Genomic DNA, 13,242 nt, shown 5'->3' with positions numbered 1-13,242 from the left:
TCAGTCAGTTTATTCGACCTGAAGAAATGTAGGTTGCACTTTATTTTTTATATTAATATTGTATTATTTTAATGTTGTAAAACAACAGCAAAAGTAGCAGGTAAACCTACTATTAATTAAACCTGAAGAGTAGTTAGTTGCACTTTATTTTTGATATCAATATTGTAATATTTTTATGTTGGAAAACAAAAGCAGAAGTAGCAGGTTAACCTACTGTTGAAATGTTGGTTGCACTTACTGTGCTTTTATTGAATATGTATTGAATATTGAAAATGAGAGCAGAAAAGGTTAACTTCCTGTTAATTCAACCTAAATTGTTGGTTGCACTTTATTCAAATAAAATTTGAATTGTTGTTTACTTGTTTGTTTATATCCATAATTAATTGATATACCGGATTCCCTTACAAGAAACAACAGGAATCTTGGAAACTTCACCTGCACTGACCAGTATCCAGATATTTATTTCAGTCACACAATTTTTGGCTAAAAAGTTACTGAATCGATTTCAAGTCACTGAATCGTTTCGTTCTAAATGAACCAATATCGTCCTTGAATCGTATCAACAACCTCGAATCGTTGTTAAAACGAATCGTTACACCCCTAGAGAGCATGCTTTACCAGGGACTGTGTGAGAAAGACTTTGGTCCTCCCACAATGCACCATGTTGTTGTTGTCACCAGGGCTGAGGGTGGAGTTTGGGACGTGTCTCTTGAGGACCACGCGGAGCACATCCTTTACAGCAGATCCCAGAACAGCCTGATTGCTCATCTCAGGACCTGTGGGCGAGAGCTGAGCTTTAGAAATACACACTCCCACTGGAGTCAATCATTTTATCCCATAAAACTCATCTTTAAAAATCAAAAAGGCATCAGGGCTCGACATTAACGCTTGTCCGGGACAAGTGGATTTTTTGAAGGGGCAAGTGAAAGAGAATTTGACTTGCCCGACGGACAAGTGTCCTGATAAAACTAGGGAATCACACAAATGCAAGACTGATTCTGCATTCATTACTGTAAGTGGCGATTGACAGTGAATGATAATAATGTATAATGAACTGACGGTAACGTTGCAAATGAAATCGAAACATATGTGCACCGCTCACACAGAGAAACTCAGTTACACACTGCCGTAAAAATGTCGAGTTTATTTATATTTATAACATGATACAGTTGCAACGTCACATTACAAAAAGTGCTGTTTTAGATGTGTTTTTGTTCTATTTCAGCAGCGAAAATAGTTCTAAAAGATCACAGCAGACGAGTGTCACAGCATCAGTGTGTGTTAGTGAATGATTCAGCGTTTGAACGAATCGAAAGAATCAAAGATTCAATGAACTATTCGTAAACGACCGCCTCATTCTTGAATGAATCAGCGTTTGAACGAATCGACTCAATGACTCGCTCATTCAGACGGTCACTTTCATGGTTTAGTCTTTTCAGCATTTCTTATTTGTATATTCAAAAAAATATTTAAAACAATCTCATAACATTATTTAATGCAGTTGTAATTTTTCAGTGTAAATGATTTAATTTGACTGGTAACAGTCAGTGTTGTCTTCTAATTTAATTGATTGATCCAATTTCAGAATATAAAAGGAAAGCTGAATCATAGCCTATATTTAATAAGATTAGGGGAAAATGCCCTTTATAAAAGGTAAAAATATCACAAAAATGCATATGTGAAAGCTGATTGAACACTGGTGAGAATATTGCTTCAGAATAAATTTTATTTACAACACACACACAAAAAAAAAAAATTCTGGACAAGCACATTTTTTACTCGGACAACTGGAGGACAGATTTACTTGTCCGAAGGACAAGCTTAATGTCGAGCCCTGGGCATATTTAATTTATTAAATTATTTTATTCGTCAAAGACGAAACAGGGGTTTTCAAGCATCAAAAAAATAAATGTGTAATACAGCTTTAAATTTAGTTTTTTCCTGTACATTAGAATGTGTCCTGTTTCATTTTATATTTTCTTAGCAAAAAAATAATGACTATCACACATTTTTAACCATGATTTACAGAAGACACCCACTAAAATTTCATTCAGTGTAACAATATTTATGTATCAGAAAATCTTATTAGGCATATTTAAAACAGGAATCATTTGATGACATATTAAAAGACTCTATTTAAGTATCAAAGTCCAGCCCACAAATACTAATTAATTGTAATTTTTAAATCTTTATACTTTGCCACTATTCTTCAAACCACTAGGTTTACCCATTTGCCAGCAAGAAGTTTTTGTAAGGAAGTGAAAATCATTTAAAATATAATAAAAATATATTTTATACATTTATTTAAAGATGTAATGGCAAAATCAAAGTCCGGACCATTACGCTGAATGACAATTTTACACTTTGGAACATTATTTCCCCTAAATGTTGACATTTTATTTTGACAAAAGTTATTTGAAATAGTAAAGTAGACAGTTTACTTGCATTTAACATGTTTTTATGTATATAAAATGACTTTTGTAAACATAATTTGATGCGGACACCAAAATTGTGACGTCTTGTCTTTGACCCATATGTGTATGAATGAATATGCAAATTAGTCACCTACATTATAATGTTCAAAATCCCTTGCTTAATTGGTTAAGCTGTGTTTGATTAGAGCTGGACCTTCAGGAGGATTGAGCACACTTGATTTATCGGAGATTTAAAACCATTTATAACCAACTAATTCATGCAGGATGAGCTAGAACAAGTCTGTACCACATCTCGCAAGCAGTGACATGCAAATAAATCGAACCATTTGGACAAAGACGGATTTATTTCTATATAAGACGTTAGTCAGATTACGCCAAGTTTTAACCTCAACATACAGAAGAGGGAGAAGTAAGAAGAAACAGCAAGCAAGTGCATAACTGCATGCAAAGATAAGCATGCAGTAATTCACCTTAAAATTCAGATTCACATTATTTTAAGGCCTTGCGTTCATAGAAAAAGACAGGAAGAAATGAGAGGAGGATACTGAAAGAAAACAGACAAGAATCTGAATTAAAGAAGAGCACAAGAAAAGCAGACGGTATTGTGTGCACTTAGTGTTGACGTACGGTTCTCTCCATTCATTAGCGCTGCTAGTCTGTGGTTTGAGATCAGCCCATATCTCTGGAGGAAACTGCCATACGGGATCCTGTACAAATAATACAAAAGAATGATTATGATAAATGACAATGTCTCTAAACTTGAGCTGAGATATGAGATATACCAATTTTGTTTTTAACCCTTTCACAAGTACATTTAAAATATTCTGTCTGACCGTTATTTAGATCCTATCACTTTATTGTTTCCATGGTGACGTGCCATTGTGTGTCATGTGACACTGCAGTCAAAATAGTGCTGTATGATCTGCTTTTCTTTAATTTTTCCTTTTTTATTCGAAATATTAAAGGATTAGTTCATCCCAAAATGAAAATTTCCTGATAATTTACTCACCCCCAATTCATACAAGATGTTCATGTCTTTCTTTCTTCAGTCGAAAAGAAATTACGTTTTCGGAAGAAAACATTCCAGGATTTTTCATCATATAATGGTTTTCAATTGCAACCAAAATGCTGACGGTCCAAATCAATGCAGTTTTTAAAGTGCTTCAAATGGTACTGGGCCATCCCAGATGAGGAATAGGGTCTTATCTAAAGAAACGATCGGTCATTTAAAATAAATAAATAAATAAATAAATAAATAAAAAGAATATACCTTTTAACCCTTGAGCATCCTTCAAATGCACTACTCTTTCGTTACCCTTGTGGCTGAAAACAGCCACTAAATTAAACTGCTGTAAAAATGTATCATAAAACGTTTTTGCATAAATTTATTAATCAACCTCAGTCCTGATCAAAACTACTAAATGTAAAAAAAAAAAAAAAAAAAATCAGGATTTTAACTCTTTAATTGCCAATTTCATAAATAATGTCACTGATTTGGGGAAGAAAAAAAAAACACAAAATGACTTATCTTCAATATAAAATGTAATAGTGGACTGCATTTTTTTTTTTACCTTTTATCACAGTCTTGGACATGTCAAAGATCAGAAACAACATTGGCTTTGATGCATTATTAGTTTTTGTGCAGCATCAGATTAGATTTTTTTCTCCGTCATTTACTCCGCATGGCTGTTTTTGCCCCATTGACTTCCATTATAACCACATTTTTTGATTGCAACGCCATGACAACATATACTCATGCATTTTTGATTGTTGATGGTTTTCCCTGTTGGGAAGAGGTAAAATGTGTAATTGTACAGTTGATAACCAGGTGGCACCATTAACCCTTTAGATAGGACTGTGCAAAAAAAGCTTAGTTTCTGGCTTTTCTATGGACTTTTCTATGGAGTATTACAGCATATTATTGTGAATGTGAGTGTGTGTGTGTGTGTGTGTGTGTGTGTGCTTGTTTATGTGATTTATGAGGACACAAATTTTTATAATGACATGGGTATTACAACATAAAAGTGGTTTATGAGGACATTTCATTTGTCCCCGTAAATCAAATAGCTTTAAAAACATACTAAACAATGTTTTATTAAAAATGTAAAAATGCAGCATGTCTCCAGTGACGGGTAGGTTTAGGGGCAGGGGCAGTGAGTGTGTGTGTGTGTGTGTGACGGGTAGGTTTAGGGGCAGGGGCAGTGAGTGTGTGTGTGTGTGTGTGTGTGTGTGTGTGTGTGTGACGGGTAGGTTTAGGGGCAGGGGCAGTGTGTGTGTGTGTGTGTGTGTGTGACGGGTAGGTTTAGGGGCAGGGGCAGTGTGTGTGTGTGTGTGTGTGTGTGTGTGTGTGACAGGTAGGTTTAGGGGCAGGGGCAGTGTAGGGGGATAGAAAATACGGTTTGTACATTATTAAAACCATTACGCCAATGGAGAGTCCTCATAATAATGTTGCACCAACATGAGTGTGTGTGTGTGTGTGTGTGTGTGTGTCTGTGTCCTTTGCACACACACACACACTGATAAAATCAAAATATGCACCTCAGCTCTCAGAACTACATGGAGTAAACCAAAACAAAGTAAGTGTATTTGTGCACCTGCTGCCTTTTGATGGTGAGAAGTGCAGACTAAACAAAACAAGGTAAGTGGATTTAAACACTTGCATGCCACCCTGCTGGTCATTTGATGAAGAGAAGAGCAACATGAGAAGGGGCTTGAGTTGTACCAAAGTTTTAGAAATGATTATGCAGCCTGACTAATCCTTAATTGGGGTGAACTAATCCTTTAACACAAATTTGTTAACTACAGCAAGACAAATCTGATCTTCTTCAGGGATCAGCCAAGACTAATCACACCAGTGTGATCGTACGTGTGAAATGGTTAAACACTGTGGAGATTGTATGGTAAGAGATGTGTTACCTGATGGGAAATCCTGCGGCACTGATGTTTATGGTCTCCACTATCCCACAGGCCTCAAGCTGAGCGATAACCTAAACCCAAACCAGACCAAGACTCACTAACCAGTCCATGAACTATAAACTTCTTCAACCTGAATCACTCAAGGGGATCTCAAGTGAACAGACAGAAATGTGTGTGTTTTCCGCACCTCTTCCTTTTTGAAGGTGAGCGGTCTGCAGTCCGGGTTGGGTTTGATGCAGCGTGTGTAGTGCGGGGTGGTGCTGTGCAAAATCCTCATCAGGCTTTCAAGGGAGTTCTGCATATTAGACACACAAATTATCATATTAAGCAAAGACACAACAATCTGAATTGAACCAAGCATCACTCCTGAACATCCTCCATTACAGTCTGGTTGTAGTTGTATAGCATATGAAAGTCTGAAGGGGCGTTAACATCCCAAATAATTACCTTTATTTAGTGTACAGGGGTTAAATACAGATATAAACACAGGACAACAGTGAAGGCCTGCTTATTAACCTGTCAATCAAATGTGGTAAAACAAGTAAACATTGCCGTTTATGACTAGCACTTTAAAATGGGTCTACTTTAAAACGTAATCCTTGACCACAAATCAAGAATATAATATGATAATAGATATATGTGTTCAAGATGTTGAAAGGACTGGGACAAGGCAATAATCCTATAATGTGAATCAATGTAAAACTTAATGATTAAGGGCTAAAACACAATAATTTAACCCCCCTTTTTGAGAAGTATGAAAATGCACTATCCAAACGCTGTAATTCAAGAAAGCTTTGGAATATAGATAAGTTTGGTCTCGTTTTAACCCTTAATCGTCCCTTGGGCTCCAGCTGACCCCACTGGACTTTTCCTCCATTTTTTAAAAGTGTTCCCTTCATCTCAGGGCCATGAGACTCTGTGACTTTTCCTAAATAATCCTAAACATGCACAAATAATCTGGGCTTGATTTTGTTGTTCTAAAGGTGTGTAAAAAAAAATTACCGTTTAAGTCCCTCGGGGTCAGATTGACCCCACATTGAAAATGATTGGGAAAGTGTAAAAAATACATTTTTTTCACTTTTTTTTGTCAATTTTTTTTTACTAAATCCAGTATAAATCTGAAAATTTCCATATTTATATCAAGGTCTGGTCCTAGAGCATAAACACAAAGTAGAACAAACTTTCTGTCTCACACACACACACACACACACACACACACACACACACACACACACACACACAAACAAACAAACACACACACAAACACACACACGTGTTTGACTGCAACAGAGAGCATTTTTATAGAAACTGGCAAATAAAATCAACAAAACTGGCATAAATCTGAAAGATTTTCATACATAAATGAAGTACTAATACTAGAGCACAAATGCAATATGGAACAATCATGTTCACTCACACGCACACACACACAAACACAAACACAGGTGTCTGGAGCATTTTTTTGGATTTTGGCAATGAATGGGAAAATGTAAAAAATGCTTTTTTTTCACTTTGTTTGTAAAAAAAAATCAACTAAATCCAGTATAAATCTGAAAATGTCTACATTTATATCAAGATCTGGTCCTAGAGCATAAACACAAAGTGGAACGAACTTTCTGTCTCATACACACACGCACACACACACACACACAAACACACACATGTGTGTGACTGCAACAGAGAGCATTTTTATAGAAACTGGCAAATAAAATCAACAAAACTGGCATAAATCTGAAAAAAATCCATACATAAATGAAGGACAAATACTAGAGCACAAATGCAACATGGAACAATCATGAGAAAGAGAAGGAAAAGGGCAAATAAAAGAAAGATGAAAGGCAGCTTAACTTTTGCATAACTTCCCTCTGGACCTCTAGTGGATAATGTGGGCATTGCACTCTTTCTCTTTAACTATAATTCCTAAAGTTTTTTCACAAACCTACAGATGGCGGTATTCTATCCCTAACACATAGAGCAATGTCCAAAAACTATTTATATTTATTTAAGATCATCATTCAAGTGATTTTTTCATAAAAAAATGATTTTTAATGAGCCAATTTATGACATAGTTAAGTATTTGTGCAGTAAATAGGTAAAAAACTACCAAATACCCACAAAAACACAGCATAAATGTATAGTTGAGAAGTAAATAAAAAAAATGATATATAGTTTTCCATGTAAAAAAATTATATTTCCTTATGCAATCGCTCTGTAAAAGTTTGGGGTCTATCTGACCCCAAGGGACTCAAACGTAAACCCTACTTGAGGGGCGATTAAGGGTTAAAGAAGACACTCAGCAGATTATTGCTGAAGTGAAAGCATTTCAAAATATAAAAGTATGAAAAAGTTATGGAAGTTTAAATTTACTGTAAATGAAAAATACTGTAATAAATATTTCTATTTTATATAAAATATATATTTTACAAAAAAAACTTACTATAAAATCAAAGCCATATGTCTAACCAAGTTGTGTTCTAAATTTGAAGTTGATATCACAAAAATTGAAGAGTCCCCATGAGATTTTGTTTAGGCGCTGTACCAAAAACAGCCACCGGGTTCACACATCCCATTGATTGTTTTTTAATGCAGTTTCCTGTAGATTTCTGTTAAAATGTCACTTACATCACAAAACAGTCCCCAAATATGGAACCTTGAGACCTTTCCGACGATATGCGTTTCGTCGAGATTAGAAAAGATTTTAATTATGAAGTAGTTAAAATGAATTTTGTAATACAAAACATGACGCCGCCCACTAGGGGGAGGAGCCCGCTAGAAGAATTTAGAGTACCGTTTCCATGGTAACGCAACGTCTGATTTCAAAACGGTTTTCACAGGATGAATTTTGAGTTCTTAAGCTTTCAAATGAGACCTAATTTATGATAATTACTAAAATATTTGATACGAAAAAAGGCGAGGCGAGTGCCAGGCGCCCGTGGGACGGTGACAGTTAAGAGGTTAAGCTATTTGTGAAAAAATTAAATCTTTCTATGAACAAATCATAAGCACCTCTTTAAAACCTGTACCTTAAATTTGGAGACGACAGTGATCACTTTACTGTGTCCTCTAGAGCCCTCGCTCTCATGGTCACCGTCAGCAAAGAGACTGTGCAGCAATGAATCCTGGGACTTCTGCAGGAGACAGGTGAGCTCAGGAGGAACCGGGTCCTGCAGAACACATGGACACGTGCATGCAAATGAGACAAAAACACAAATGAGTGCCCCCATGTATGCAACTATTTATATAGTTTGTACCTTGTTCTTCTCCATCATGCCCTTGATCTGGTAGCTGACTTTGCCTGCGTAGTGGGCCACAGTGAAATGGGGCTCTTTGCTGAATTTGTCCCAGCTGATGTTGGCATTATCTGACAGCTCCTTCTCCAGACGCACACAGAACTGCTTCGCATCCGATGCTCTGTTCAGACGACACTCCTGAAGGACAGACAGACAGAAAGACAATCATTAATGCTATTAAAAAAGCTCTTTCACCATGTATCATTAAAGGGTTAGTTCAACTAAAAAAGAAAATTCTGTCATTAATGACTGACCCTCATGTCGTTGGACACCCGTCAGACCTCCGTTCATCTTCAGACACAAATGAAGATATTTTAGTGTAAATCTGATGGCTCTGAAAGGCCTCCATTGGCTCAATGCACGGTTCACTCTCAAGACCCTTAAAAGACACTAAAGACGTCGTTACAAAGTCCATCTCACTACAGCGGCTCTACAATAACTTTATGAAGTGACGAGAATAGTTTTTGTGCGCAAAAAAACCCTAAATAACGACTTATATAGTGATGACGATTTCAAAACACGGCCTCGTGAAGCTTCGAAGCGTTATGAATCAATGAGTCGATTCATGATTCGGATTGCGTGTCAAACTGCTGAATCGACTCACTGATTCATAACGCTTCGAAGCTTCACGAGGCCGTGTTTTGAAATCGTCATCACTATATAAGTCGTTATTTAGGGTTTTTTTGCGCACAAAAACTATTCTCGCCGATTCATAAAGTTATTTTAGAGCCGCTGTAGTGAGATGGACTTTGTAACGACGTCTTTAGTACCTTTTAAGGGTCTTGAGAGTGAACCGTGCATTGAGCCAATGGAGGCCTTTCAGAGCATCAGATTTACACTAAAATATCTTCATTTGTGTCTGAAGATGAACGGAGGTCTGACGGGTGTCCAACGACATGAGGGTCAGTAATTAATGACAGAATTTTCCTTTTTGGGTGAACTAACCCTTTAATGTCATTCACTAGATTTGTGATGTAAAACCAAACGCAAAAGAAATGCATGATACTAGAGGATTTTTTCATCTCTCTCTGAGATAAAAAGTGGAAGCACACCTCATTGAGCAGGGAGAAAATGCTGGAGGGACTGCCTTCAATCAGGTCCAGGCAGCCCTGGTTGTCCTGATAGCGTATGAAGGACCACTGCAGGCCCTCGGTCACATACTCCTCCTGCTGGGCCTTCAGGTAATGAGCCACGAAGTGCTGCTGCAGCTTCTCATTAGCGTAATTAATACACAACTGCTCCAGGTTGTTCAGGAGGAAACATTCAAAACCGTACACATCCAGCAGGCCTGTAGAAGACACCAGACAATAATCAATGGTTTATAGAAGTACTTTCATTCCATTTAGAAAACGAGATGTACGGTAAATTATGTGACACATTAAAGGATTAGTTCACTTTTAAATAAACTTTTGCTGATATTTTACTCACCCCCATGTCATCCAAGATGTCCATGTCTTTCTTTCTGCAGTCGAAAAGAAATGAAGGCTTTTGATGAAAACATTCCAGGATTTTTCTCCATATAATGGACTTCAATGGGCCCCAAACGGTTCAAATGACAGTTTCAGTGCAGCTTTAAACGACACCAGATGATGAATAAGGGTCTTATCTAGCCAAACCATCAGTTTCTGTGAGAAACCCAGCAGTATTTATGCTCTTATTTTACCTCTTATCAGACGAACGTGATCATCTCTGAGCTCCGCCATAACTTCCGCTAAGTGAGGTCAAAATACGAGCTTGGTCATAGATGTATACGTAGATGCCTCATTAGCGCTTGCACGGATCAGTAGAATGAGGAATCTACGATCGATCCATCTATGACCACGCTCGTATTTTGACCTCACTAAGCGGAAGTTATGGCGGAGCTCAGAGATGATAATGTTCGTCTGATAAGAGGTAAAATAATAGCATAAATACTGCTCGGTTTCTCGGATTGTTTGTCTAGATAAGACCCTTATTCATCGTCTGGTATCGTTTAAAGCCCTTTGAAGCTGCACTGAAACTGTCATTTGAACCGTTTGGGGCCCATTGAAGTCCATTATATGGAGAAAAATCCTGGAATGTTTTCATCAAAAACCTTAATTTCTTTTCGACTGCAGAAAGAAAGACATGGACATCTTTGATGACATGGGGGTGAGTAAAATATCAGCAAAAGTTTATTTAAAAGTGAACTAATCCTTTAAAGGGTTAGTTCACACAATTACTCTCCCTCATGTCGTTTCAAACCTGTAAGACCTTTCATCTTCAGAACACAAATTAAGATACTTTTGATCAAATCTGAACCATCCATAGGCATCAACGCCATTGCCAATTTTAAGGTCCAGAAAGGTAGTAAAGACATGGTTAAAATTGTCCATGTGACTCCAGTGTTTCAACCTTAAATGATATGAAGCGACGAGAATACTTTTGTGCACCAAAAACCCAGAAAACAACGCCTTTATTCAACAATTTCTTCTCGTCTGTGTCAGTCTCCTACATATATATATACACGATTGGCTTCATCACGCGGTCTCCTCTCCACCAATCAGATGGTGTGTGGTGGGCGTTCTGGCGCAAAATGGCTGCCGCCGCATCATCCAGGTGGTGCAGCACATTGGTGGTGGATGAGGAGACCCCCCCCCCCCTTCTATGTAAAGCACTTTGAGTGCCTAGAAAAGCGCTGTATAAATGTAACAAATTATAATTATGTCAGAATGGCGACTCACTATTGGCTGACGCTGTTCATGCGTGTGATGCTGACGCAGGAGCTGGCCAATAATGAGGCGGCGTTCTGATGTTCTTACTACGTCAACAGCGTAGGAGACGAACGTTGAAGAGATTGTTGAATAAAGCCGTTAATTTTGTTGTTGTTTTTGCACAAAAAATACTCGTCACTTCATAAAAATAAGGTTGAACCACTGTAGTCACATGGACTATTTTAACGATGTCTTTACTACCTTTCTGGAGCCTCGAAAGTTGCAATGGCGTTTTGCTGCCTATCCAAAGCTCTCAGATTTCATCAATAATATCTTAATTTGTGTCCTGAAGATGAACGGAGGTCTCAGGGGTTTGGAACGACATTGGGGTGGAGTAATTAATGACAGAAATTTCATTTTTGGGTGAACTCACCTATTAAAATCTTATATGCAGAATAGACTGTAAAGTAATATATTTAGTAATATATTAAAATGTAATAGTTTAACTATGTACCAATAAAGTTGCACCACATGGAACTGTCGGCACACATGCTGTTGTTGATGAAAGTGACTAACCAGTCAAACAGCCTGAAAAAAAAAATGAAATGTGGTCATTGAAATACTTCCACCAGTATTATAAAAATATCTTGCGTTCTTCAGTTTCCCTGTAAGTATAGGTAGGGTTGTCAAACAAACTGGTAGCAGCATAAATTGACGGTACCAGCATTTCAAGCATTCTCGTTCATGTGTGTTTAAGCGTTGTCCGAGCGTCTCTTTTTACAGCGTGTTTTTACAAGCATTGAGCATTGTAGCCAATCACAGACATATCTGTTGAGCGCATGAATGCAACGGCCTATCAGAGGCGCTAGACAGTAAGTTAATCACAATCCGCTGAAAACGCACACGTTTTTATTTAGTTCAACACAAGCCGCACACTTGCAAATCCTTTCATTATAAGTGTAAACACTATGTAAATAAGACATTCATTGTACAATTAAGACTTATTATAACAGGTTTTTTGCAAGATTAATAAAAACGCAACGTGAAATACAATCCATGTACTTTCATCTCTGAGGTTAATATATCGGTTGTGCTCGTCGCCACATGAAAATATCACGTTCACATCCCTCAAGTTCTGGTCTGGTGAGATTCAGTTAAGAAAATACACAGATACTTTTTTTGGGGGGGGGGTTTCTAGGCAATGCACTTCAGGTCATGTTTCTCTTAATCTTGATTTCTCACAACTTGTGTGTTTTTCTGGGCGAGTCGGAGTGAACTGCGGCGCTATAGAGTGTCATAAACATCCAGTCGGTCAAGGTCAGGATTTTTGTTAAATAATACATTAACCTGTTAACTGTCACTGGCCCACCCGTGGGCCCATTTGCCACTGCATATTTAAAACAATTATATCCTATATCTAGCCTGATAAAATGTTGACAAACTATATATCATTAGAAAGCTTACGAACTCAAGATTCATCCTGTAAAAAACGTTTTGAAAATCGGATTTTGAAAATATATACATTTGTTACAGGAGATTGCATAAAAAAAAAAAATCTATGGAATTTCAATGACACCCGGTGGCTATTTGTGATACAGCGCCTAAACAATCTCATGGGAACTTACATTTTTGTGATATCAACTTAAAAATTGGAACAAAAATTGTTTCTGCATTTGACTTTGATTTGATAGTAATTTTAGAGTACAAATGATTTTGTAACATATATTTTATATAAAATATTTAGTACAGTACTACTGTACTAAATATGAATGTAAACTTTCATAACTTTTTCATACTTTCATTTTTTAAAGTGATTTCACTTGAGCCATAATCTGCTGACTGTCTTCTTAAAAATGAGACCAAACTGGTTATGTCTATATTCCAAAGCATTCTTGAATTGCAACCATTTAAGTTTGGATAGTGCATTTT

The 13,242-nt window shown here is 37.0% G+C and overlaps 1 protein-coding gene across 1 annotated transcript in view; it reads right to left on the bottom strand.

The window, feature by feature from the left end:
- Window positions 1-13,242, bottom strand: part of myo19 (myosin XIX) — a 59,223-nt gene that overhangs the window by 15,677 nt on the left and 30,304 nt on the right. Inside the window, exons 12-19 of the mRNA XM_079816305.1 lie at window positions 11,828-11,901; window positions 9,694-9,929; window positions 8,603-8,779; window positions 8,375-8,515; window positions 5,539-5,646; window positions 5,352-5,422; window positions 3,063-3,142; window positions 619-776 (exon numbers count right to left, since the gene is read on the bottom strand). Of these exons, the coding sequence (XP_079672431.1) occupies window positions 619-776; window positions 3,063-3,142; window positions 5,352-5,422; window positions 5,539-5,646; window positions 8,375-8,515; window positions 8,603-8,779; window positions 9,694-9,929; window positions 11,828-11,901 (1,045 nt within the window). The remainder of the gene's footprint in view (window positions 1-618; window positions 777-3,062; window positions 3,143-5,351; window positions 5,423-5,538; window positions 5,647-8,374; window positions 8,516-8,602; window positions 8,780-9,693; window positions 9,930-11,827; window positions 11,902-13,242) is intronic.

The sequence above is a fragment of the Gobio gobio genome (assembly GCF_949357685.1).
Source record: "Gobio gobio genome assembly, chromosome: 4".
In the NCBI taxonomy this organism is placed as follows: Eukaryota; Metazoa; Chordata; class Actinopteri; order Cypriniformes; family Gobionidae; genus Gobio; species Gobio gobio.
This window is presented reverse-complemented; position numbering and strand designations above follow the sequence as displayed.